Source organism: Ptychodera flava, chromosome 19 (genome assembly GCF_041260155.1).
Source record: "Ptychodera flava strain L36383 chromosome 19, AS_Pfla_20210202, whole genome shotgun sequence".
NCBI classification, from domain to species: Eukaryota; Metazoa; Hemichordata; class Enteropneusta; family Ptychoderidae; genus Ptychodera; species Ptychodera flava.
This window is the reverse complement of record NC_091946.1, coordinates 38,031,560-38,059,519: the sequence shown is the minus strand read 5'-3', so window position 1 is coordinate 38,059,519 and position 27,960 is coordinate 38,031,560. Positions and strand designations below refer to the sequence as shown.

The following is a 27,960-nucleotide window of genomic DNA, read 5'->3' as shown; positions in this document are numbered from 1 at the left end:
CCTGTAGACACATCTATGAATTGGTACTCACATATCAATTTCATCAGGTGAGTTGTTCCTGTAGACACATCTATGAAATGGTACTCACATATCAATTTCATCAGGTGAGTTGTTCCTGTAGACACATCAATGACTTGGTACTCACGTATCAATTTCATCAGGTGAGTTGTTCCTGTAGACACATCTATAAAGTGGTACCTTGAAATGGTTTTTCCTTGGCTCCAGTGGTCAAACCAGGAATAATTCCAGTACCTACCAATATATTTATTTTCTTTGAGGTCTGAATACCATACTTTATCATGTTGCAGGCATCTCTACATGCACAATCGTTCCTTCCCATACACACTACCTTAACCCACTATCTCACTGTTCACAAAGTATGGCTCCCTCATATTTTTACATTGAAAATTACTTGTTTCATTGATTTGAACACGCATAAACTCAGACATGTATACACATGTACTGTCACACAGAACGAAGTACACACATCAAGCATGAACACCCAGTCAAATATAGAAATTGCATTAGACAGAACTGTAAACATTTGACACAGAGTGCACAGAAGATTTAAGTACTGGAACTAGCATGTGAACATAGCACATGAATGGACACAATCCTGTACACACTTGCCATGTACATAGTGTGTGAAGAAACCTGCATAATGCAGTATAAGCCAATCAAGAGAAACTTTCCCAAGATATCTTTCAAATTTAAAAAGTGATTACATGTTCAGTTGACTTCTGGATGATTTGTCATTGTAACAACAAAATATGATTGATTTGTCATTGTTAAACAACAAAAATAGAGTACTAATGCCATGCTCTACTCACCACAACTTTATAATATTGTCTTTCAGAGCAAATCAGCAGAAATCACTCCCAATTCACCATTACTTAGCGATACACTCTATGAGAATGAGTATGAGAGTCAGATATGGCTCGTATTTGATAGCAACAAACAGTATATTGGAGCTGGTGATGCCTACCCGAACCAGGTACGACATTAAGTAACTTATCAAATTATACAGGACATTGAGCAATCTTCAACAGAAAATCTTTTTAACAATCATCATTTTATTATGAATTTTAGGGACGAAAAAAAATATTTCACAAACAGAACAATAAAATTAACAGAAAATGCATAGAACTTAACAACTGATAGAGCTTTAAGGTAGTAAGCGGCTCAAAAGTGAAAGACTAAAACTTTTGCTCAAACATTCCTCAAGGACTATTTCATCCATTCTCTTTCAAAATCATGAATAAAAATATGGGTTTACCATGCAAATGTTGGTACTAGAGACTCAAATCACCCTAGATTTACCTACATTTGAAATTCAAAATGGCCACCATCCTTATGGTAACTCAGTGGAGAAAAATGACATTTTCAAATTTTGATAAACTAAGAAGGTGAAAGCTTTCTTACACCAAGAGCTTTAAAATAAACCCCCACATGTGGTAGATCAGAAAAGAATTAAAAGTTTGAGAGTCCAAATATCTGTCCCCTACGTGCATTATACCTTAAGGTATGGAAATCGATCCAGGGCCTAGGAGTGGTACATGTAAAACAGTGTGTATCTTTGCGTCAGAGGCGGAATAAACGATGAGTGTATCTATTTATCCAGGAAATCTTAATCCCGACTGCTATGTTTGTACGCACATAGAGCCAGTCGACGTTAGGGACACAAAAAACAACACGAGGAACAAACAGACAGGGGTTTTGAACAAAATGTAGCCGGTACTTCACCGATGTCTGTAACTCCATACATGAAAATATTCGTAGCTTGACGCACTTTGAACATAGCTCGTAACAAGGGACAGTGGAAAGCCCATGGAACTACGTGTACAACTAAAACAGCCGCTCATGTAGTTTGTGAACAGTGAAGATTTTTCCGATCAACAACTTTGACGGATGGTGGACTGACCTTTCCTGCCGTTATCTCCCTCGATTCAGCACAAAATTTTCGTATGGACTGTTGATGCGGTGTTTACAGTTGTTACGTGGTGGTAAATCCTAGTCGTATTTACGACTGCTGCGTAAACAGTCACTGAATAAATTTTGCACGCATTTACGAGCACTAGATATTTTTACCGTTTTTAATCGAAAACCGTCCGTATACGCGTATGACAGTGACAAAAACAACACAAGGAATCTGGCGTATATTGTTACTGAATTACTTTGACCAAAAAAATCACCCAAATGCCGAACGGTGATCATACAGAACTCTGCAGGTTTCTGGACTAAACGACCCCAAACCGACCGGATCTCAGTCAACTGTGCCGGGCTCGACGTCTACTCTATCAGCGTCAACTCAAACTTTCACTCCAGACAACTTTACCCCACAAACTGGGAATATACTAAATTTACCTTGAAAAAATTCAAACTGTGTATCGTATTGAAAAAATCTTACCGGAGCCACGGAACAAATTAAAAAACCAACAAATCCCAACAGAAACAGTGGAATGATCATTAGTGTGCAAGGTCGCTTTATTGTATGTCAGGGTAAAAAAATCTAGTTTTGAAATTTCTGGACGGTACAAAAGGCAGAATTAGACAAGATTACGACCAATGTGTTACCGCCGATGGTACATAACGTATTGTTGATAGCAGGTAGTTCGGTGTCCAGTGAGAACACTATTCCCAATATACAATAGCTGTTGATTTGAGCTGCGTCCGATCAAAAATTTTCTTTACAAAGACATGATATCGCCAAATAGCTGCGATCAAGATCATTATGATAGAAGCAATTGACCGCCGAACACCTGCTTGCTATTCTTATACACAACGTGGTAAAAATTGATTATTCCTGCTGAGATATACGACAGCAAATATTGCAACGTGAATTTCTTACTATTTTCCTCGCAATGGTTTTACATCTATGTCTATTTTAACACGGTCACTGGACCATTTCTGACGATTTTTACAAACAAAGAATCAGCTCACACTCATCATAGGAACACATTGCAAAGACGTTCAAAAAATGTTCATCACATGAAAGATTACCGTAACCCCCGTTTCAAAGATGTAGGAAATGTATAATGTGTTGTTCATCTTGAAAAATCCCTAACTGCAACCTCTAAATACAACTTCCCGACAACTTGCCGACAACTTTACAAGCACACTCCGGTCATCACATGACGGTTGTAACCGTACATGTACTGCTGCCAATGGACAATCAAAAGACTTCAAATCAAATTTAAAGTAAAAAAGTATAGAAAAATATCAATATCCAAGCACTGTAAAACAGAGTAATTTTGATACGGTCAATTTATTGTATATTATAAAAAATCTCCAGGCCACTCGGAACAGCGTAAGATTATGATCTCACCCGTTCGAATACTACACTCACACGGTAGGGTAAAAATGTGAACTCAGAGCGTTATATACTGCTTCCGCCAAGCGAGTCCGCTTAGCTAAAGACGGTAAAATGACCATAATTATTATTGCTAGTCTCTGTAAATTTTACCGAACATTCCTTAGTAGTTGTCGAATTTCTTGAGTTTGTCCGAAAACTATTTCAGTGAATGACGTAAGTTTCAAGACATGTGAGTGCGAACGCAATATCGATATCGGGAAAGCAAAATCAGTCACAGACAATCGAGGAAGAACACAAGAGTCTATTAATCTGCGAATTAAATGAATCCTAAGTTACTATGAAAGTAAAAAGGTAATGTTGTGTCCTGGTTGGGAAAGAAAAGTTGATTAAGATTTCAAAAAAAACGTCAGATAATATTAGAGCAATTTAGTAAAAAAAACAAGCTCAGAAAAACGTATAGAGAAGAACGACATCACGGCGATCTTCAAACCTTTATCATGTTTCAGTCTGAACAGTCAACATTTGATGCTATAATCTATGTCAAGTATCTCTTTTTGGTCAAATATGACAGAGATGAAGCAATCGCGATTTAGTTTCATCGCCCGACCCCCGACAGAAAATAATGCAGCTCATGGGCACCTGTATAATCGTGGCGTGAACGTATCCAATGGCCGTCCATGGAGCATTGACCGTGCATTGCCAGCAAATTAACAATGGTTTTGGACGTCACGAGAGCATTTTTTCGCAGTCTGTGAGCGGTTGAGTAATTTGGGTTGGCTGTTAAATCGGAATCGAGTTGATTTCGGCCGAAAACAGTTCGAAAAGTAGTTTTCGTGTTCCGTCCGAATTGGATCCACATATTGCCGGTTTTGTCCATGGCAATCAGCAGAGCTGTGGTGGGAGGCCGTATAAACGTCGGGAACACACGGCATCGTACCCAGGGCTAGGCGACAACATACTTCCAAAAGAGATCGATCGTAAAATATCGTACCGCAGATCAACATACACATCACCCATTCATAGGCCTAGAGGTACACAGATCAACAAACAAACAGGGAGAGGCAACCTGTTTGAAACCATGAAATAGTTCGTTTGTGTCTGAACTCATCTGAGACTCGTGTTCAGTAACCGTTGGTCAAGTATTTTGCTCAGTTGTACGAATCGTTTATTCATTGTTGACATCGTAATTGATCGGATGTACACAACAAATGTTTGATCGTTTTGCACCTTTGCGCGTCCCCTCGTGATTGGCAGCTTGAATTCTTTCATCTATTGTTTGTTGGACGCTTCAAACACAGCATCGAAGCAGTTTTGGCATCAAAAATCAACTTAAAATGGAAAAATGAGAGAATTTCGCCAACAAGGTGATGCCACAAGTATTCACAAAACGTAATATGTTGGAACAATGCTTTAATTTACACCATGGTTGTTGAAAGCTCCAGATTTTCGGGAGCATTCGTTGACACTGTTATCATGTGCCACTCATGTTGGATTATGAATGCCCAGGGAGATAGGGAGTATTTATAGGCTCCCCCTGCCTTTAAGCCACAATCTGCAATCACACTACACTGTTTTGCACATATAACCTGTGAACCATCTTGGTGCTGCTAAACCGGACACTATACCACTCATTGTCTCAACAACTCACTGACAACTGGTGAGGTGTTGGCTAATGCTCTTCCAGTAGGACACAGAATGGAAAAATGAAAGCCAAGTATTTTATTTGTATGTTTTGATATTTCATTCCATTTGGCAAATTGAAGCCAAACACTGAAAAATTTTCACTGTGCAATTGAATAGTATGATTGCATTCAGAACAGATCTACTGGAACTAGCATTGTCAGGCAGTGACATGTTTTCAACCTTCAAAGTGACAGTGGAACACATTTCCAATAGAATTGAAGGAAAGTGTACACTGTTACAGAGCATAGATCACCAGCTGAGTAAGTGCAAAGTGTGTGCCTTATGCATCTATTTGTATACTGCAATAGTGTATAATTTTGTATATTGCAGTATTCTGAAAACTTATTATGACATAAAGTGTCCAGATAGGTGTTTCCTTATGCAAGGACACTGAAAATGACTTACTAGTACTAGAACTTCACTGTTTGATGCAGTCAACTTCCACACATGCCTTCACTGCCAATGAAAATAAACAACCAAGTCAGAGCAAGAGGACAGTAAGCCTATGATAAACATGCATCTTCTCTCTGTTTTCCAACACAAGTCCCTGATGGTTGCAGCAAGCTAGATTGTCAGACATACATCTGAATTGAATTGAATTGAAAATTTAATGAAATTAGAATGAAACACAGAGATCTTGTCTCTGTTTTCCTGACGAAAGTTTCAAATAAATGACCACCAGTTTATCAGCTGTAATCAATCTAGTATAGACAGCATCCATTTTATGTTGTTTGTGTTTGATAAACACATCATTTAGGCTGCGTTCAAAAAAAAATGGTGGGGGGGGGGGGAGCTGGAGGAATCGCGATTGAAATATTTTTTTTTCAGGTCCCCCCCCCCATCAATACCCTCAAAAATGTTCAAGTCCCCCCCAAAATCACCATATAGCCACATATTTATTAGGAATGCACACAGAGTAAAAATAAACATGTAATGTGTCATTCTGCACGCAGATGTTCAACACTACCTCTTATCAGCAGGTTGTAAAGCCATATACCTAGGGCAAGTTTTTAAATTTGATTCATTTTTAAATGCATCAGTGGACTTTTTGGATTTCTCAGTCTAAGCTGACTTGAGTTTATCCAACTCTGGCCAGGTCAATGGCACCAGCTGAAAAGCACACAAAATGACAATCATGAGAGAGTATGAAAATTGTGTATTCCTAGCTACATTTAACCAAATTGTGACAACATGAGCACAGTGACCTACCGAAAAATTTTTTTCAAGTACAAGACATATACAACGTAGATGCCACTTATAAATGTTTTACAAAATGTTTTTACAAATCATGCTGTAGAGAGATACCAAGAAACTGTGTTTGATACATTGCATAGAAATATTGAAAAATTATCAACAGTTGCAGCTCCTGCCCCATTACAAGGCCAACTTGTTTTACGAAAAGTAATGGCATTCATACATTTTAGATTTTTTTGAGATTAAAGTCATAAAATGCAACAAACGGTTCTAGATTTTGTTTAATTATTACTAACATTAGAACTAATGGACGACATCAAAATGTTGGGAATCAAAATATTTTCAGGTCCCCCATAGCCAGAGCAAAACTTTCAGGTCCCCCGCCCTTGAATATCCCGAGAATTTTCGAATCCCCCTGAATTCCTCCACCCCCCCCCCCCTCCCCCAATTTTTTTGAATGCGGCTTTAGTTCCATGCACACATCATGATTATACTGGACATCATATTGGAAAGGTCAAGTGAAATCAGCTGTAAAGTCAATTACTTAACATGGCACTGACTCTGAGTAAAAACCAGTGATGGCTTGCGGGTAAAATAATTGTATATGAACAGACAAAGTGGTACAAGCTTACATTTATGAACATACTCCTTAATTACCCTTCAATGCTAAAAGGGCCAGTAAGAAACTATTATTTGTACACATGGTTAAATTTTTATTTTTGTCCCGATAGTACACCCTGAAACTGGAGAAGGGTGACTACACCATCCGGATGCAAATCCGGCATGAGAAGAAAGAGATGCTAGAGAAGTTAAAGGATCTGATCCTGCTTATTGAACAGAAGCTTTCCAGTTCCATCTCTCTGGATGTCTATTCCAGCTACAATGGTGCCATGACTGGCAAACAGAAATACGGGAATCAGAAGCTATGTCCAGGAGAGGTCTCTCCGATGTTTGTACCGCCTGTGGCAGAAGACAAACTCCCCAAAGGAGCACTGTTAGGTCAATATCTTACAGGCACAATGTCATTTTCAAAGTCTGATAAAGTCAAAAAAGCGGTAAGTAAATTTGAAAATTTCCTTCATATTGTCCAGTCTTTACATGTGAAAAAATGGGACTTGTGAAGGTTGTACCATCATATGATAAATGTAGGTGTTTTCATATCTGTTAAGAATCAGTATTGTTTCAGTATATATGTTGTGTTTTATCCATCAGAGTTTATCAAATTTCAAATTACAGGTGACAGTAGTCCTCATCCGTTCCTCTATCATGGTTTCGCAATTTTCAACAGAGTGGCCAGATATGAAAGGATGTAACTGCTAGGGATATGTTCAAACCCTGTCTTACCTCCATGTTGTCATGTAATCTTTTCACTGTTTGTGGTTTATAATAAATTTGTTCTCAGAAATAGGGGCTGGAGGTGGTATGGAAACATCTTGTGTGATTCATTGAACCATGATTGTTCTATAATCCCTTTCATTTAGAATCCCTCCACCTCCATCCCTACCCCTATAGTGTATCGGTACTTGTCTGTTTGTGTGGAATTCCATGTCATCAAGTCATAGGTTGTTCCCCTCGACGTATCCATTTCAATTCCAATATCTGATTGTCCAATCAAATATCAGACTATATGGGATTGTAGGATGGTAGATATGAGATTGTCATATACTCTGGTCACCCATATATCCATTTCTATTCCAATATCTGATTCCTTTGTCAAATATCTCACTGTGATTTGAAAGGAAACTACCCAGTGTTAAAACTCCATCAGTCAAATACTTCCATGGGTCAAGAAGAGTCAAATATTCATCCTGCATTCATTTCACAGTCAAAAATGATATCATCCCCCACGTTTTCTAATCATTTTACGCAACCATTTGTCTATTTTGTAATGTTTCACTGCAGATATGCCTTCCCAGATAATCCCAGCACTGAGAATTACAAAACATAGAGTCATCAGAAATCAAAATTCACCTGTTTTACCGTATGGGTTAAATGAAATATTCATTGCAGGGAAAAAATATGTTTGTCTGAGGGATTTGTAAATTTGTCGACCGTGTCTCAATTCCTTTGAAAATTCATCATTACAAAAAGAATTATGAAAGTTACTTGTCAGGAAGGTTAAAGAATAAGGAGTCATGGAGAATTTATTTTTCAGAGCATGTAATTTTTTAGTGAAAAAGTGAACGTAGGATGATGTTTGTATAAATTTAGAATAATGCAGCTAGACTTCCCTAAGACCCATCCCTGCCTGGAATAATTTTAGTTTTGGACATATCTTACAGAAATTACATCGTCCAATCTTTAAAGGCTTTGAGAGTTAATGTTAGCATTAGCAGTAATATACTTGGTTTAGTCCACTTAAAAAAAGCCAACAGGTGGAGAGGGTGTGAGGAAGTCTTTCTGTGAATGCATCTGCTATCTTGATTCTTTCACCCCTATTTCGTTGTCTATAGGTCCACCCAGACCTATTAAAACAATAGGGATGTACCACCCAGACCTATTAAAACAATAGGGATGTACCAATGTGTAGTGTTGAATTGGTTCAGAAACATAATTTCATTAATTAAAATAAAAGCCTGTTTGGTGTACGCACAGTTCATTTTCTGCCTGTGTTTGTGAAATCTATTAAAACGCAGTGGTCGTCGCGCTGCGCGTGCGTGATTGTTTTGTTGATAAACATAAATTTTGTAAACATAAGTCTTCCCAACTTCAATAGGAGTGAGATGGAGCAGTCCCCCACTTTGTTAAGGCCTTTGTAAGACTCAACATCATGCAATAGTAAAATATTAAGATCGGAAACGAACTTCAGTGGTGTATTTCTATCTATAAACTCGTGTAGAGCAACGAACATTGGGACACTACACTCAGCACATTATGTCGCTGAGTTTACTGCACGCAGACACAGTGAACAAAAAGCTTTGATCGCGCGCGATCACGCTGGTTGTACACAATGCTATGTACAGTACAGTGAAATACATAACTAAAATGATCAACATTGCCTATATATGTAGACCAGCAACAAGCACAATGCCTAACACAAAAGTTAAACTCAAGACCATGATCGGCAAGCCAGAGCATGACACGGGAGATGTTGTTGACGTATACACGGATATAGAGAATCCGGTCCCACAACGTACCGGCCTGCGACGACTTGGCCCACAACCAACTGTTGATCACCATGTCTTACTTCTCCTAGTATTACGTGGTAAGAAATACTAAAATGACAGGAAACAATAGACAAAACGAGCGGGTTTTCGCGGCATTTGGCAGGAAATTGCACGGCTACACCGTGCATAGACGTATCGAGAGATCCTGTGCCCCGGTCCTGTGCACGGTCATGGCAGTGATCCAACCGCTAGCTGGTGTAGGCCTAGCGGTGCTGGGCAAACTTCGTTGTTGTACCTCCTGATTGCCGGGTAGGTCTGAATCCTCTTTCAAGTGAGATAACCCCCACATAACAAGAAGACCTATGAAAGGTCCTTCGCTTGACTTGATACCTGTACTCGGAATTCTCGTTTGCACCCCCAAACGGGGTAAACATTGTAGTTGAGTTGGATTCTCCACAGCCGAGTGTAGCGCGCCATATACCCGGTTTGACACGGACGTTCATACAGACCACGGAACGGAACAGATGCAGAGATGCTTCTTGCTGCAGCGGGCATTGCTCTGCGAGCTGTAGATTTCTGTAGTTTGAGACTGTCGAGCCTCTTGAAATGATAGCTCTCGTCCTTGCTAGCGTCTAGCGATGTCGAAAACTAGAGCCCTGTTGTTGATAGTCTGTTGGCGTATACATGCGTACATGCGTACGTCTAGCTCTATGGCTCGAGCGATAACAGTAGCCGAGCCCCATTCAACTGATTCAGAAAATCATGAGCAAATGTGATCTCAATCCAGCGTGCAATTATTGTTCAATATTCAGCTGATATTCAACTAAGATTAATTGACCTTTTATTGCGTGTTACATTTGGTTAGTTGGTACGCTTGTGACAGATCAGCCGCCATTTTAACAAGCGGCAATATCGCAAACATTACAATCAAGCCGTAACATTTGCGGCGTTCTTGGATTTGTTTACAACAGAGGGGGACCCCCTCAGGAGGATGCGCAGCGCGACGACCACTGCGCTTTAATATTTACTGGTAGATTGTGTTTGTGTGGTCAAGGAAAGGAATTTCTGTCGTCAGATTGTACTGTAATGCTCTTGTAGTAAGAATGTGTTACACCGTTAGTGTTTCAGTGGGTAGAATAAACACTGCTGGTGTCTCAGAATAAGTCCCAGAGTAAAAAAGTACCTCTAGTACCTGTGACTTTGTGATGTTCATGTTATTGAGAGTAAATGTGTCTGTGTGTGTGTGTCAATCCCCATGTAGACATTGTATGGATAATTATAACCTAGCTAGGGAGTCTGACCAATAGCCACACTAATTGGTTGGGGTGTGCGGTGAATGACTCAGACTCAGACTTTCTAGCTAGGTTAAAATTATCAATGCCATGCTACAATCTGTGTGTGTGTGTGTGTGTGTGTGTGTGTGTGTGTGTGTGTGTGTGTGTGTGTGTGTGTGTGTGTAAAACCTGAAGGTATTTCTGCATACAGTATGTTTTGCTGCTCCACTGTGAATAGTTTGACTTTCATTAGGAGAAATAATAATCATGTAAAGTCTCGACTTTTTCTAATATTCACATTGTTCCCATGGTAATAGATATTCACCATGAAAATTACAGTGTGTGTTTCTCAAAATTAAGTGAAAGATCAGGAGACTCAATGTCATAGGAAATGTTCATGAAGGGGAAATGAAAATTTAAAATCTGACGGAAATTCTTTCAGGATTCTATTGGTAGATACAGACAATGTCATGCAAGACTGAAAGGTTGAGAATATCAAAAATTTCTGTGTTCATGACAGGCTGTCTTATGGCAGGGACATGTATTATATATTGGTAAACCAGAAAGGGGTGCATTTGTTTTCTGATGGCTTTTATCAATTAATTAGATACCAAGAAGTTATAAATATTGTATCAGATATAGTCACCATCCTCTAAACAACAGTTGTAGTTACCCGTACACCCATCATGCTTTGCAAATAATTGTACCTTCATTTCATAACCGTTAATAATATGTGTGCGTAACTGTAACTCACCATGGAAACAGTAAAACTATTTGTGAACCATATTGCTGTGTCTGCTGATTGTAGTCTTGTGTGTTTATGCTTTCCCCAGACTAGCCACACATATTTGTGATGTAACTCTGAAAATTCAACCACAAATGAGATGTAAAGGCTGAGGAGGGATGATTATTTTCACTACAGAACCATAAAGCTGTACGTTTTTTAGCTCCGACCAGAGTGAAACACTCCTCTAAATTCTACCAAACAATTAACATTGTCATTAAATTATATGCTGCCTTACCTTTTCATGTTAAAATGAAATGTTTTACAATAGCAAAGGGCAAAATGTATCCCCTTGATTATGAAAATTCAATGACATAAAATAAGAAAGTGCATCACAGATTTATCCAAATATTTTACAATCATCCGTTGATAGTTGTCAATATTGGTTGCATGGTATTTTGCATCATGGCTTTATTAAGATTAAAGTAAATTTCGACTGCAGCTATTTTTGACCGGATTAATTAGGCAAACCACACAGATCTATGCAACTGTAGATTACAAAATCTATGAGGAATAGTAAGGATTGGCTATGTTTGCAAAATACAGCATATATGGTATTCCTGTACAGTATTACCATATATGCTGTACAGAAAACATGACTGTATCTGTATACCAAATATGGATGTACATGTATCTGTATATCATATATGGATGTATCTGTATACCTAATATGGATGTATCTGCACACCAAATATGGCTGTATCTGTATGCCAAATATGCGAGGCCCTGTAATTGTATACCAAATATGGCAATTCACCAAATATGGCACTATTTACTCGCAAAAAACACTTTAACGTAGAACATTTCTTGACACCAAATATTCAACATGCATTACATTACACTCCTCCCCAAAAAAGTTGAGGGTTAAAGATAGAGGTGGTTGAATTTACTGGGTTTTTATGGCCAAATATAACCCAGCTTTGTGTTGGTACAAATTTCACATGCTTTTTCTTATCACTTTCACAGCTCTTGGAATGCTTGCAAGGAGCCTATAGAATTGCATGCTATGTTTGAACCCTGCTAACTTACCTTTCACAAGCCCTAGCAAGACAGGAAGTCATAACGCTGCAAGTCTCTTCATGTTCTTGCTCTCTTTTCTTGGCCTGTGGTAGTATTCTACACTTATCAATGACTTGTCTTCTCAAAAAATGAAAAAAAAGAGAACCTGACCTGACCCCATGACCCTTGCCCTCTTTCTTGCCAGGTCAGTGCCAAGAAAGTGCGAGGCAACAAGGCTGGGATGGGGTCCTTGGGCAAACGGAATCAGGGATATAAACCCGTAAGTGTGTTTCTCTTACTCCAGCTGTCTTCTCACTGACAACTCTACTAAAAAATGTATGCTTTTATTCACTATTGATGACGATGTCTCTCTTTTTTTAGCTCCCATAGCCATATGTATATATGGCAATGGAAGCTATTCTTATAGGCTAGGGAAATGTCTGTATGTATGTATGTCTGTATGTCTGTATGTCTGTACGTCTGTATGTCTGTATGTCTGTATGTCTGTATGTCTGTCCGTCAACATCAAAAACTCCAAAACCGCTGTACATTTCATCTTGATATTTGGTGTGTACATGGATGATGGGCTGTAGATGAGATTTTGTTCAAATGAAGTTGTCATTGCCAAAAATATGCAAATTAAGTGAAAAATGTAAAAACAGTCAAAATTGAAAAAACTCAATAACCACTGAGCAGATTACATGAAAAATTAGCATGTAAGTACTTGGGCTGACATGAAATGATTGTGCACATCTTGGGTCAGTATCTTGGACTTGCTATTTTTCATGAATTTTTTTGTAATTTTCTCCCATTTTTGGTCAAAAAATCTCCTGCTCTGAAACCACAAGTCCGATTGATTTGAAACTTGGTATGGAAGTGCATAGAAGTGACCTTTCCCAAATTTGGGCAAATCGTGGTGAAATTTGCATATTTTTTAGTTTACACGTCCATAGACTCCCATGTATAAGGCAGATCTCCATAGACTCCCATGTATAAGGCCACGAAAAATAAAAATTTAGTTTCTCATCGTATTCATATTGCAAAAAGGATGCAGTGACACAATTTTTAGTCCCCACGGATGAAGTCCAGTGAGCTTATAGATTGGGTCATGTCCGTCTGTTCGTCCATCCGTGAGTCCATCCGTTCACGCAGATATCTCGGATATTTGACAAAATGTCATGTGACCTTGATGACCTTTGATCTCAAATATACATATTTGTCCGTAACTCAGTAACCACAAGTGCTACCACCCTTCATATATGGTATGATGGGACAGCTTATGACGCCACATATTGTACCTCATTAATTATGCACATATCTAATTTTGAGGGAGCCAATAGAGCAGAGGTCTGATTTTTGGTATATAGGGATAACTTAGCAATACAATTTTTTTGACAAAATGTCACGTGACCTCGGTGACCTTTGACCTCAAATATACATATTTGTCCATAACTCAGTAACCACAAGTGCTACAGCCTTCATGTATGGTATGATGGAACACCTTATGACGCCACATATTGTACCTCATTAATTATGCACATATCTAATTTTGAGCGAGCCAATAGAGCTAGAGGTCTGATTTTTGGTATATAGGGATAACTTAGCAAAACAATTTTTTTGACAAAATGTCACGTGACCTCGGTGACCTTTGACCTCAAATATACATATTTGTCCATAACTCGGTAATCATAAGTGCTACACCCTTCATGTTTGGTATGATTGGACACCTTATGACGCCACATATTGTACCTCAATAGTTATGCGCATATCTCATTCTGAGCGAGCCAATAGAGCTGGATGTCTGATTTTTCGTATATAGGGATAACTATAGGAGAGAATTTTTTGACTAAATGTCATGTGACCTCGATGACCGTTTACCTAAAATATATGTTTATGTCAATAAATAAGTAACCACAAGTGCTATGTCCTTTGTATTTAGTAGGATGGGAGACCTTATGACAACACACGCTTTACCTCATTAATTATGCACACATCTAATTCTGGGCAAGCGAATAGAGCTAGAGATCTGATTTTTTGGCATATAGGGATTAATTAGCAATATAATTTTTTTTTTCAAAATGTCATGTGACCTCGATGACCTTTGACCTTGATTATACATATATATGCATATTCAGTAACCACAAGTTCTACACCCTCCAATTTTGATAGTATATTAGACCTTAAGATGTCACATCTTGTACCTCATTTATAATGCACATATGTATTTCTTGGCTGGCCAATACTGCTAGAGGTCTGATCTTTTTTCCCGATTTAGAACCATAACGTAGACATGCCTCATGTGTTTCAAATTGGGAACAACGACATAGACCTATGTGCCCATAGATCTCAACATATACACTCCAGTGATACTTCTTAATGACCACATTTTCCTGCCCCATCAAGACTAATACTCCTATTACAAGTGGGGACTATGTCATTGTAAATGACTTGTTGAGTTAATGGTTGTATCACAGTATTCGATATATCTAATTCTGTATTTTTTCCATTTTATATTCTGAATAATTACATTAAACATATTTCACTGTCTCCAGTACATTTCATTTAAGTATTTTCACTTCATGCACTTTATCCCTTTCACACATGTTCAAATATCTGACCAGAGAACAAACACTAAATAGTCCAGGATGGGAGCTACAGTGTCATTGACGATGTCTCTCTATTTTTCAAGTTTATGTCATTTGTCCTTGCCGTTTGTTTGTGTTTTGTGTTGTTTTTTTTGTGATGTAAGTCAACTCTCTTTCTTTGCATGTATATTATGACAGACCTGGTTAAACAGGCATATGTACTTCACAGAGCTGGGCTGTGAACCCAACATCAAATGACTAACGCTAACTATAGTCACCCAAGCATAACATTCATTATTCTTACACACACTGCAATCCAACAAATGAGTTCTTCCTCTCATGCCGTTCAGATTTCAGGTATTTTTGTTCCAATTTGTAGCTGATTGAACAATGCTGTTATCCACGGGTCTGGATACCAGCTTTCATTTCTGACAAATCAAAGCAAGGGTTGGATACTAGACTATCCGCAACCCTGTGAATCCTTGAGTAGCTTTCAATAGACAATCTCAAAGATAAAAAAACTTCCAGGAGCTGTGAGTGTATTACAACAATTAAAATTGTTCTTATTCAAACAAATGAAAATGAGAAGATGTAAACAAATTTGGCCTGTTTTAGTTGTAAATAAGTTTCATCCAGTTATTTCAAAGGGAAAGTGCAAAAGTTATAACCATAAATTATCTTCAACATGTTTTAATAAAATTAAGCAGGTTCAAATAAACTGTAACCAGCATATTTCAAAAAAGTGTATTCATATTTCTGCAAGGTTTTCTTCAAAAATTATGAAAGATGTCAATCATTGATATCAAAATGTGTACGACAGATTCAAACACAGTCTACATTGTTTTTGCATAGTTTTGTTATTTTTCTATCATGTGAAGATTTAATTGTAGTCACGATTCTTACACATTAAACTTCCTATGCCCCAAACAACAGACAACAAAGCAGGTCATTCCTTGTCTGCTGTTGTATGTTTCACTGTGGTCTGAAAATGAGTGGGAAAAAATGGGCATTTCATCCCCTGGCAATCATTTGCATTCTGGCTTTGTCAGGTTCACCTAAAAGACATATCACCTACATACTGGGAGTTGTTCACACTGTCAGACTCTCTTGATGTTTTATTGTTGGACTGATTATAACTAGCAGAGATAGATATTCGGAATCTCAAAATTTTTTTAGTACTCTTCTGATCCAGCACTTGTGGGGACTCATTTTAAAGCTCTTTGGAGTAAGAGATATTTTCACCATCTAAACAGTTTGATGAAAATTGAAAATTTTGTTTTTTTCCACAGAGTTAACACAGAGATGCGGCCATTTTGATTTTCAAATATCAATAAATATTGCATAGTTTGTTCTCCCTTACCAAACTTTGCAAAGTGATCCCCCATTGATATTCTTGATTTTGAAAGAGAACGGATGGAAAGTTCGCTTGAGGAAAGTTTGATCTTTCAAGTCAGTATATAATAACATACTTCTTTCGTCTATGGTCCATTGGTACTACATACCGGTATCTAAAATGTTCATATCCTATCTGAAACTATGCATGTAATTCAATTTTCATTATCATGGCTCTGCAAAGCCCATCTGATACAATCTCAAATTGCAGATGTTAAAAGGCAGCTTATCCTGCAGGAAACGATCTTAACCCTTTGACTGCTGTCATTTTTCCAACCAAAATTTTAGTGCTATATTTTACCGATAGTTGCAAATTTTTCTGTACTCGTTTCGATAATTTTGGACCAAATGGAAATAACTTTTTAAAGGCTACAGTTTTTACTGAAAACGTTTTGGAAAAATCTGAAAATAAATGTTTGGACCTAAAAAAAAATTTATCTGGGTTTATATATTTTATAAAGGCAACAAAAAGTGACTTTGCCACTGAAAGGATTAATGAGATTTATTTATTTGATACACAGATCAACGGCAAACCCACTAACAGATCTGCAAAACAAAAAAGTCACAACATCACAAGACAAACGTACAAGACAACCATAAAAGCAACACGTTACATTAAAATGAAAAAGAAAATATACAAATCAAGAAAGAAAACTATTAAAATGACTGGATAAAATCATTTTAAAACTACACGGCGTAGAAAAAATATCTATATTACATTTGAAAGAGATATCGTTAAAAACAGACGTGCATCTGGGCACTGTCAAGTGATACCATCCCACATGGCACCACAGATTGAAATTAATCTGGAAACACAATGTAGGGTTTGGTTATAGCTTTTCCAGATGACGTTTTTTTCATTTTTACACTTTTTCAATGATATTCCTAAGAAATTCTCTATTTTTGGTTAGTTTGAAGCTTTTTAATGACAAACCCATCACCGTGGCTTGTGCAGCACAGTACATCAGCATTGTAACATACTGCAGTTGGCCTTGTTAATCTTCAAGTCATGTGATGTTAATTTTAATGTTGTGTGAATGACTAGAGTTGCATGTTAATAAATCATGGACTCCACCAGTGTTTCTGAAATTTGTAATAACTTAATACCTTATTATCACCAGGTTTCCATGGAACCAAAAAGCAAATGAGCTTCCCTTAACCCTTTTCCTGCCAGACAGTATCACTTCCCCATCAGCCAAGTCAGTAAAAAGCGGTATTGAGCCAAAACATGACGTATTTTCACCCACATGGCTTGGTCTGTTATAGCATCTTTAGTCCAAAAAACATCAACTTTACAGTATTATGTTTTCAACAGCCTTCAAATGTACAGTATTATGTTAAAATACATCATATGGAATACGTTGTCTTTCATTAATTTTAACCATCTTGACCTGATGGTGAAATATGGACTTGGCAGGAAAAGGGTTAATGAGGATTCCATACCATGGGACAAAAATATTCCATAAAATCCTTACAAAACTATTTTATAAGAATCCCTCTAGATTCCCTTGACACTTCACACAGGCATCACAGGATTCCGTTGCTTGTGTTTAGCATAAAAAACATGTCACATTGTTTTCTACAATTGTTGTAATCCCATGCAGTTCCATGGTACAGTTTTTCATCCAGTTGTAAAACCACAGGATTCCACGAGGATATTTTTGTAAGGATAATCCCCTTGTAAAAGAATTAGAGCAGTGACTATATATATCCCCTAACATTTCCAGCATGTCGTCAAGTCATCAAGGACTGCCTGTAACATCATGGTCTATAACTATAACTTTTCAAAATAATTGGACAATATACAGTGTTGATGATTGCCAGTCTCTGATTTATTTCTCAAAACTGCATATTTTTCAACTCTATAGTGCAGTCAAATAAGATTTAATAAATGTTATCTGTGTTTTCAGCTGCAGGGTAAAAGGACATGCAATTTAATCTTTGTTTTGGTCAAATACGATAAGTCTTTGGTATTTACAGGATGTTTCTGAGTCAACTCTGATAATACAGTTTTAATACGTTTATGTAATGATTTAAATTGTTATCACAGAGCGACAAAACATTACTATCTGAAATATAATTTCCATCTTATAAAGACAGGATACCATGGTACGGAAATGTTGCACCAGACAAACATTTCAAGTCAATAACATTCTCATTCATGTTTAGTTTTGCAAGTAAGACCCAGTAGTATGAATTACAATAGAAAGTGAAAGTAAAATATTAGTGTATTATAGTGTGCTTTTTTCTTTTTTCTTTCCTTTATCAAGACTTTATAGCACTGCATGTCACTGAGACCAGGCTGGCACAGGCTAGACTTTCCTTGAACAATGTCATCATGTTACTCCAACTCTCACGAGGTTTTACTTTTTTCAAAGGAATTTTCTCAAAATTATCGCGAAAACTACAGTTGGTGTTACTTCCCTGTTGACGGAGCCGTAAAAAGTTAGGGTTGAGGGTTTAAAATAGGGTAGGTCAGGTTACCGGAACCCACAATTTTTTTTGATTGGCCTTTACCTCAAACTATATAAAAAAAACAGAAAGACTTTACATTACTTAATCGTCAGGCTTAATTCCTGTTAACTTAAGTTTGTGGCATAAAATTCCTACAATACTTAATTTCTTGATATTATACATCTGAACTTATGAATAGACCATTTGGCAATCGGAATAATTAACCCTTTGAATGCTGTAATATTTCCCACCAAAATTTTAGTGCAACATTTTACCAATTTTTATGAATTTTTCCATAATTTTTGATAATTCTGGACCAAATGGACATCATATTTCATTGGCTATCAAAATTTTAGCAAAAATCTGAAAAAACTTACTTGTGTATATTTTATAAAAACAACAAAAATTGACATTGGCGCTCAAACTCAAGGGGTTAAATTTTCATAGGCATTCAAATTTTCATAAATATAAATTCCAAATTCAATACATTTGAAAGATAAAGTTACTTTTGTTCCACAGACATTCATAAGAATATAGTGTGCTAGTATGTGACATTTTTACTCCCTCGAAATTTATATGAAATCTCTTCAAATTTCAACATCGATGCAAAACTTATGACATTATCTATCGCCAAAGAAGAAATATTGTGGCCGACATCATTCTTACTCTGTGTAAACATTGCTGAACATGTTTGAGTTCAATTTCGTCTCATTTATTTTGTAACCCTCACAGAACATTTGAAAGACATGTATTATAAAACATGATAAATTAAAAAATGTCTGTGAGCAGAAATGATCATCACTATAAATTATTCCTTTCTGAAAGTTATCTCATTTTCAGATCTTGAAATGGAGAAGATTGAAAGAATGTAGTCTGTTTACTTATGCTTTCTAGTTCTACCTGAAAGATATGAAAATAATCCATAATAATTGACCAAGATCACAGCACTTAGATTGTGCTTACATAGATGGTGTATCTGGTTGATGATCAGTAAAACTGCTGAATCAGCGTTTTTTTTATTTCCATTATTCCTGCAGACAGGTGTTAATAGAAGATAGATGTATGACTGGGAAAGATTCAGAATGCTAGATTTCACAATATTTGTTATTTCTATTCTTCTGTTTATTTAGATTCATTTTTAAGCCTGTTGATTATGTGAAGTTTTCATATCTTGCTTTTGCGAAAATAGAAAATGTAATTTTTCCCCTGGAGCTAATGTAGGATAGTGGCCATTTTGAATTTCAAGTATCTGTAAATATTAGGTCATTTGTTTCTCAATATCCCAGACTTTGGGCTGTGACCCTAAATTTTTATCTTCTATCATGGAAAAGAATGGTTTGAAGCTTTCTCATTGAAATTTTATGCCAAATTTTAAAATTCTGGTTTTTAACTCCTGGAACGTAGTTATCATGGCCAAAGAAGTGAAATAGTATTCAAGAGGGAGATAATGTCTGACCATCTGTTTGCCTAGCTTTGTGCAATTGTTGATGTGTTCAGGCACTTTAAGTTGTCCGCCATTGTCTGTGTCCGATGACAAAAAATAAAATGCTCTTGTTTACAATGCATTTAAAGCTAACATAGCAAAAACGTGATTTTCCAAAATGATGTTGGAAATGACTGGTATAAAGTGAGAGGGGTTAGATTTAAATCTATGACCTTTCATAGAATTCATTTGTAATTAGTGAATCTATCGCTATAAGGTCAACCATGTAGGTAGACAGCAAGGATGTTTTGCAAGGAATCAAAGATCTCTCTTTGATGATTTGCAAGTTTTCCAGGAAATTATCACATCATGAATATTCATGTCCTTCTTACTGCAATTTGTCCAGCATCACTGCAGTAATAATATGGAAAGACATGTTGGTACTGTTTGATTAATTTTCTTGGAACCAAATTCCATTGTGCAATATACATGAAAGTGTAGTGACATATTTCTTCCATCATTGATCATGTTGAGTCAATGCTTCATTCCTACAGGTAAAATTAGTCAGGGACTGACTGCTTGGCAACTTTGATGTACAAAAAACATTTATAACTACTGTAAACCACACACAAATAATGTTTGACTACCCACAAAGTTTGTAATTTGTGTAAACATGTTTTAATATTTCAGCTGTTTGTATCATCAGAGAACATCTGAACTTCTCTTATCTAGCTCAGCATATTGTAATGGTGGAAATCATCAAATATTCAAACCATTTTAAAAAGATATTAAAATTTAAGGAATTTCTGGAGACTACAGAATAGCGTTTGTCTCTGCTGTCTTTGTCGATGATACATGATTGATCTCACTTTGTACATTGGATCAATGAATATTCCTTTTTCATTAAAAAACAGGGAAAACAATTTGATACACACTTCAAAATTTCGCAGCATGACAATAAATCTAGTTTGTAATACTTTACTGCCCTTGAACACAGACCCTAGGGTCTGTTTGAAGCAGGCTTAGAGTAAAAATTCACAATGTCCCAGTTCTATTGTCAGTAAATTTTTATTATTTTATCGTACCCTCTTCTGTAATATTGTGAAAATTGAGAAAGTCACAGTTTTTACATTTCTGCACCCATCTTTGATACACTTTGATGTTTCAGAACAGTGAACACCAATATAGAGAATTCACCTGTTGAAGGACAATTAACCCATAATAGCCTATGGCTGTTCCATTTGCAGGATACCTACCCCTTCAGGTACACCTTGACTCAGGGACCTCACAAGCAGTCTTCAAACAAAGGCAGTGGGGGTGACAAAGACAAGGAGAAGAACAAGGAAGATGAATTTAATGAAGCTCTAAGAGATTTAAAAATCACTTGGATTCCAAAGTAAGTGATTTCTCTGCAAAATTCAGCATATCTTGGATCATGAATCTTTACAATGCCTCAATGCACTGTTTAGGACAAAGCTGTGTTAGATTTGATGAACCGATGGCTTTCTATGCAATGTTATTTCAGGTGATGTCCAGTTCACAAATTGTCTTTTTGCAAAACTTTTCTCCATCTATTGAAACAATTTTGGTTGAATTTATGTATGGTATTTAATAATGTAATTTTTTTAGGATTATGATTCAAAATTTAAGTTTGAAAGCACATTTTTAAAAACAGTTTCTGCCATGACAACTCACCAAAACTATACTTCAAACATTGTTGACTTATTTCTTGTACCAACTCTAAAATATCAAATGTTTACAAGTGTATAACAAGTAGCTAAGTCATTTTTAGCAAGATGTACCTTAAAGAGAGAGTCTTTACACTTAAAATTGAAATCAAAACACTCTGGTGTAACCCTTGTATCAACTTGTTTTACAACCTGTGGATAAAATACTGTTTTCACCAGTTTCTGTAAAAACTGAAAATTTGAATTCTCTGCCTCAACTTGCCACAGAGCATTTTGAATGTCAAATGTTGATAAATTTGAGGTCTTTTGCCGCTCTAATCCAAACTTTATTCAGTAAACCGTAAGTTTATTCCTCCGTAGTAAAACAGTTTAAACATTCACTGAGCAAAGCATGAGCAGTTCACAACTGTCATTTGTAAGTGTTGCCTTTAAAGGGAAGGTGTCATCGGAACTCTGCTCAACGGTTGCCAGGGCCCCCTACGACAGATGTGAGCACTGTATGTAGGGTATGTTGGTGATTGATTAAAGTTAACACATGTTTGTAAACAATGAATATCATAAACTTTATATGTTGCAACTACGTTGACGTGATGCATCTAGATATCATGCATGAATTACATTGTTTGTAAACAAGAAAATCGCACACGCACAGTTCTGATGACACCCTCCCTTTAAAACAATGTGGCTGTCATTTGTGTGTGCCATACTCTGAGCAGTTTGCCTCTATGCAGCTGTTCAACACGAATAAAATTTTCACATATCCACTTAATAAAAGTTTCAAAATTTCCCATTAGGTACAAATGACATTTGAAGTCTTAAGTATCACCTTCAAAACCATATTTCATATCAACTAATGGCAACCTGTCATGCTATAATTAAATGAATCAAATTATTAATCTGCCAACAGGTGAATTAGTGTGTAAATCACACAGCAGGTAGTAAGAGTTTCCCATCACAGTTTTTAATTAACTAGTGTATAAACCTAGCTGTATGTAAATTTACGAAGGATAAATCATTGACTTTGGATAAAGGACGTCTGATTAATGTTGTAAATCTATTAGATGTCCCAGCGAAAAGCATCTGGTTTGCTAAATTGGTGACTGAAATATTTTACGAGTCGGTCGTTCACCATGGTTGCAAATTATTCATAGATACCAAGATCCTTCAATGTAATGGCACCTTCCATTGTATAACCAGTTTAGTACGACCACGTTTTCACCCATGTGAGCTTTTTAATTGGTTAGGGAAACAGCAAGATTAAGTTTGTAAGCAAGTAACAAGAGTCAGTAGGTTTGTGATAATTACTTATTTGTGCTTAATACATTGGCAAAAATTGCTGGTAACGTACAAATTCCTGAAGTCAATAACCTATCCTTTGATTTGCAGATCCTTGTAAGCTGAAATTTTTTACTGAAAATGCCACATAAACCAAAAGAAATGGCCCAGACAAAACATTAGCCTTAGCTTTAATATTTTTGTGGAAAAAAATTCAGTCCTTTGTGGAAGCTCTTCAGAAGTGTGACTCTTTGGTGAGAAAAGGGTCAGTTTGCATTCACAAACTCAACACTTACCTCCTTAGTTTAACCTCTGTGACACCACACTTTGGCTTAGCCATATTATTTCCAACGGCAATTTCAGACCTCTGCACTGATAGCAGAGAGGAGCTGTTGAGAGATTTTCAAGCCAAATCAATCGTATTTATTCTATATTATACCCATCAGCTAAACCAAATTTGTGAAATTATAAATTTTGTTTGCAGGTTGGAAGGTGATGATCTGTACAATGAATTGTGTGACAAGTATCCTGATCATCTTCCGGTTCATCTGGCAAGGCTCAATGCTAAGGAAACCTCAAAGGTATGGAACGCTAATTGAAATATATCATGTGATTCTGGTAACATGGGGAAAAATCCAAAATTTCTTCCAGTAGAACAATGGCTTTGAAATTGTCACAGAGAATAACCTTGTAGTTAGTCAGCAAACTGATGTGGAGGAAAACTAAATTGAAAATATTTATAGTTTCAGAAGTACCATATTTCTGTATCAGAAGTATTGCAGAAGACCTACAAATTGTTGTTTGATATTTAAGCAATAAAGCACACCCAGCGATGGTGTACCACGAGATTTTGAGCAGTTCACAACATATATGCACGAGCGATAGCAAGTGCATATATGAAGTGAACTGGTCAAAATTGAGTGGTATACCGTCGCTGGGGTGATTTATTGCTATTATATCATACCAGTATATTGAAATTATGGTGTGGAATGTCATAAAAGGAAGTTTGCTCAAGCTGAGAGCCCGCGTGTATGCTAGCCGTGGTATATCGCCAATATACCACGGTTCTTTTAGCGTCTCGACCAATCAGATCACTGCATTTGTGCCATCAATATACTGGTATGATATTATTTTGTATATTTTGCATCTGCTCTGAATAATTTGAAAATGCCACTTTTAACTGGGTAATGTTTAGTTATATGAAGAAAGTTCACACATTTGACTGTTTCCGTGATGATTACTGGGAAAAGCCAGTACCCTGCAACTTTTTATAAGTAGAAACCTTTAGTTTTTCAGGTGGGCCGACAGTAGCAAATCTAAGAATCTAGAAGTATCATGACATTTGATGTTGGAAAGCTTTCACATATGAATTCATCCACAATCAAAACATTGATTGTGGTGCCATGAAAAAATGCTGTCCCAGCAGTTTATATCTTCTTCCGAGAATCAGAATCCATCTTCCTTTAAGGGGAAACGTTGCCATCAGTTTAAATCATTTTGGTTATTTTTGAATTTTTTATGTTGTCCAGCTAAATTGTCAGTTGTCAGATCTCTACTTCCTGCTTCTAGATATAACAATAAATGCTTGGATGATATAATTTACTGAACTTACAAGAAATTATGTCATCAGCATATATTTACTGGTTATGTGCATGAGGGAGATGTGAGTAGAGCTCTGATTATTGATATTTCAGCATGCTTAGAGCAAAACAGCATCAATAAATTCCCACATGAAACAAAAATAACCAAAATCATTGGAAAAGATAGCGACTTTATCACTTGAATTAGCAGCCTGTGGGTGTTGAAAGCTTTTGTGAGAAAATAAATATTCTGGGAGAATGGCAAGCATCCATTAACAATATATGTAAAATCAAATCATGACATAAAGGTTTAAAAAATTGCATTTAATTTTTGATTGTGTCACCCTGATGAAAATACTGTGAATATGGGCATTATAAAATGTGATTGTTTTTTTGAATTTACAGGAGAGAAACAAACAGTTGAATGAAGTAGTATCATCTGCTGATAAGGTACTGTCTTTGATTGATAGAGTGGAACTAGCTACCTATGTGGCTTTGAAGACGGATACCAGACCTGATGCTTCAACTATCAAAGTGTAGGTGTCAAGTCAATGGGTTAGACCAAGAATTCAAATGTACCATGGTATAAACAACACCATGTAAACGCGCATAGAAATATGTGTATTTCCAATATGCATTTGGACACGTGGGTTTGTTTGTACAGCCATCACGTTATCTCCTGGACGTACTGAGTCTTGAGCCTCTAGAACACCAGGCATCGTTTTTATTCTGGATAGAACCATTTGTAAACACTGTTGCCTGTTACTGCCATAACTTCAGTTCCGGTTTCCTATTTGCTTCTCCAACCCCAATCTCATCATCAGATCTATTTCTTTAATCCAGATTGCATCATCTGTCACTCTCTTTTTTCCCTCTTCTCGTTCCCCCCTCCACTTCCCTTTTCCTTCCTCCCACTTTCTCTCTCATTCTCCCCGTTTCTTGCCCTTCTGTGCCCCTTTCCTCTGTCACTGTCCCTGAGTCTACGTCAAGGGCCAACTTCATTGTTTGTCTGTCCTCACACATCTATGCTAATCAGCAAGAAAGTACAACATTGGTTATGTCAGAAAACCAGAAAAATTCAGTCTTTTATAGCTGTCATCAATGCAATGTGTAAAGATGTCCACAATTATTTAATGGAAGTCAGAAACTGATTTAAAATTGAAAGGTTTGCAAGGTGTGACTTAGATGGGAACACACTCAGAACAATATGTGTATGACATCAAGAATATGCTCCTGTAACTTTACAGGGAAGATATATCAAACTTAGCAGTGCATATTTTTAGATAGATCCTTGCCAAGTGATATCATTCCTACACTCAAAAAACAAATGCAAATGAAAGATCGTGGACAAGTGTTGAAGTAACATGCATTCAGTGGAAAAAACCAAGTAGAAACAGCAAAATCAGAGTGCTATAAGTGACAACCTTGCAATAAGAAATGTCGTCTGTCTTTGAATACAGTGAAATGGATAAACAAAAGGCAGCCATGTTGGATGCGCTGCGTATCAAGGGAGCTGCATTGGCTGACCAGATACTCATGGCTAGAACAGAAGGTACCACGGAGCTGACTGCTGAAGCAGAACAAATGGTATCCAAGGAAATGGATGACACTTTTGCTGAGATGCTGAAATGGATCGATGCACTTGACACAAAGGTGGGATGGAAGGAAATGTAATTTGGAAGAGTTTCTTGTGATATCGGAATTGATAAAGTCATTGTACAGTGTTCTAAGATTTCTATCCAAATAATATGATTACAGTTTGACAAAACCTTGTATTAGGCTCAGGTATAGCAATCATCGAAAATAAAATTTTGAATTTTTATGTGTGAATATAAATATTGCTTATTAAAGCAAATGTGAATAAATTTAACATTTTCTAGATTTTGAGATTTTTTTAGTGTATTTTAGTCTATTTTCATGTAACATTCCACTATACCACAGGACTCACAACTCATCCTCATCTTAGAAGCAAATGGTAAAATATGAAGGCATAGTTATTTTGGTCATATTAATGTTTGAAGCTTAATATAACAGTATTCATTTTATGCAAAGAGCACTGATAAGTATTATTTAAGTATTCAGTTAAAATCTGATGGTAAATATGTAAATGTTATGATAAGTATGCCAATATTATAATAAATATGCAAATTTAATAATATATCATGCAAATGTTGTAGTAATGACTCATAATTAATTATACACAATCAATAATTGCACTGTATGTTTATGATGGGAAAATATCCAGACATTCACTGTTTACTATTCTCATATCATCAACTAGACTCATTTGCTTGACTTTGTCTCTCATCTTGATGTTTATTTCAGGTGTTAGCATTTACTGTGAAACATGCACTGGTTCACAGACACTTTGGTAGGGCTCTAAAGGGATTGATTAAACTGAATGAAGATAACAAACCTAACAAGGAGTATGAACGGAAGTGTATTGAAGTAAGTATGACATCTGGAGTTGTCAACAAGTAGAAATATCTACTCCTGTCAGGAAATAGACAACAAGCTGATTTCAAATGGTGTGAAACTCGCATCACTAATGTGTAAAAGACATATTTATTTGCAAAATTTTTACAAAGGCTTAAATGGAAACAATGAGTGGAAGAATAATGAATCAGATCTTTTCATTATATCAATGTTCAGATAACAACTGTACAAATCACAAGTTAAGGGATCTGTAAGAAAGAATGCAAGTGCATAAAATGTTTTTTCAGTTTCTATTTTTAGATTTCAATGTTATGCTAGCATTTCTATTTATGAAAGAATCTAAAGTTAATAAGTGCTTTAGCTTTGTGTTCAGAAAGATATAATGAATATCTGTGATGATGGGTACAGATCTTGAGCATTGCAGATGGTGATAATAGTAACAGCTACCCTTTTAAAAGGATAAGAAGATGACCAACTTCAAATGCCCATACTTGGTGTCTGTAATGTTGCATTACTGTCCCAGTGAACTGATGTTGAAGTATGGTAAATGTTGTTAACTGGAAATAGAGTTTAATGTAGAATGCTTCTCGGGGACAGATAGCCAGACTCTCAAAATTCTGCTGTTCTTTTCTGATCTATCACTTTTGGGGGCTCATTTTAAAGCTTTTGGAGAAAAAACTTTCATTGTCTTAGTTTTCCAAAAATCCAAAATTTAATATTCCCCATAGAGTTCACACAGGAATGGTACCCAATTTGAATTTCAAATATCACAA

At 36.5% G+C, this 27,960-nt stretch overlaps 1 protein-coding gene across 2 annotated transcripts in view; it reads left to right on the top strand.

The window, feature by feature from the left end:
- The window catches only part of LOC139119457 (tripeptidyl-peptidase 2-like), an 80,627-nt gene that overhangs the window by 50,250 nt on the left and 2,417 nt on the right, over positions 1-27,960 (top strand). The window contains exons 19-26 of one of the 2 annotated variants that reach the window (XM_070683278.1): positions 857-994; positions 6,922-7,245; positions 12,560-12,634; positions 21,456-21,604; positions 23,656-23,752; positions 25,157-25,287; positions 26,212-26,404; positions 27,077-27,199. In XM_070683278.1, the coding sequence (XP_070539379.1) occupies positions 857-994; positions 6,922-7,245; positions 12,560-12,634; positions 21,456-21,604; positions 23,656-23,752; positions 25,157-25,287; positions 26,212-26,404; positions 27,077-27,199 (1,230 nt within the window). The remainder of the gene's footprint in view (positions 1-856; positions 995-6,921; positions 7,246-12,559; positions 12,635-21,455; positions 21,605-23,655; positions 23,753-25,156; positions 25,288-26,211; positions 26,405-27,076; positions 27,200-27,960) is intronic. The other variant, XM_070683279.1, reaches the window with a different exon arrangement.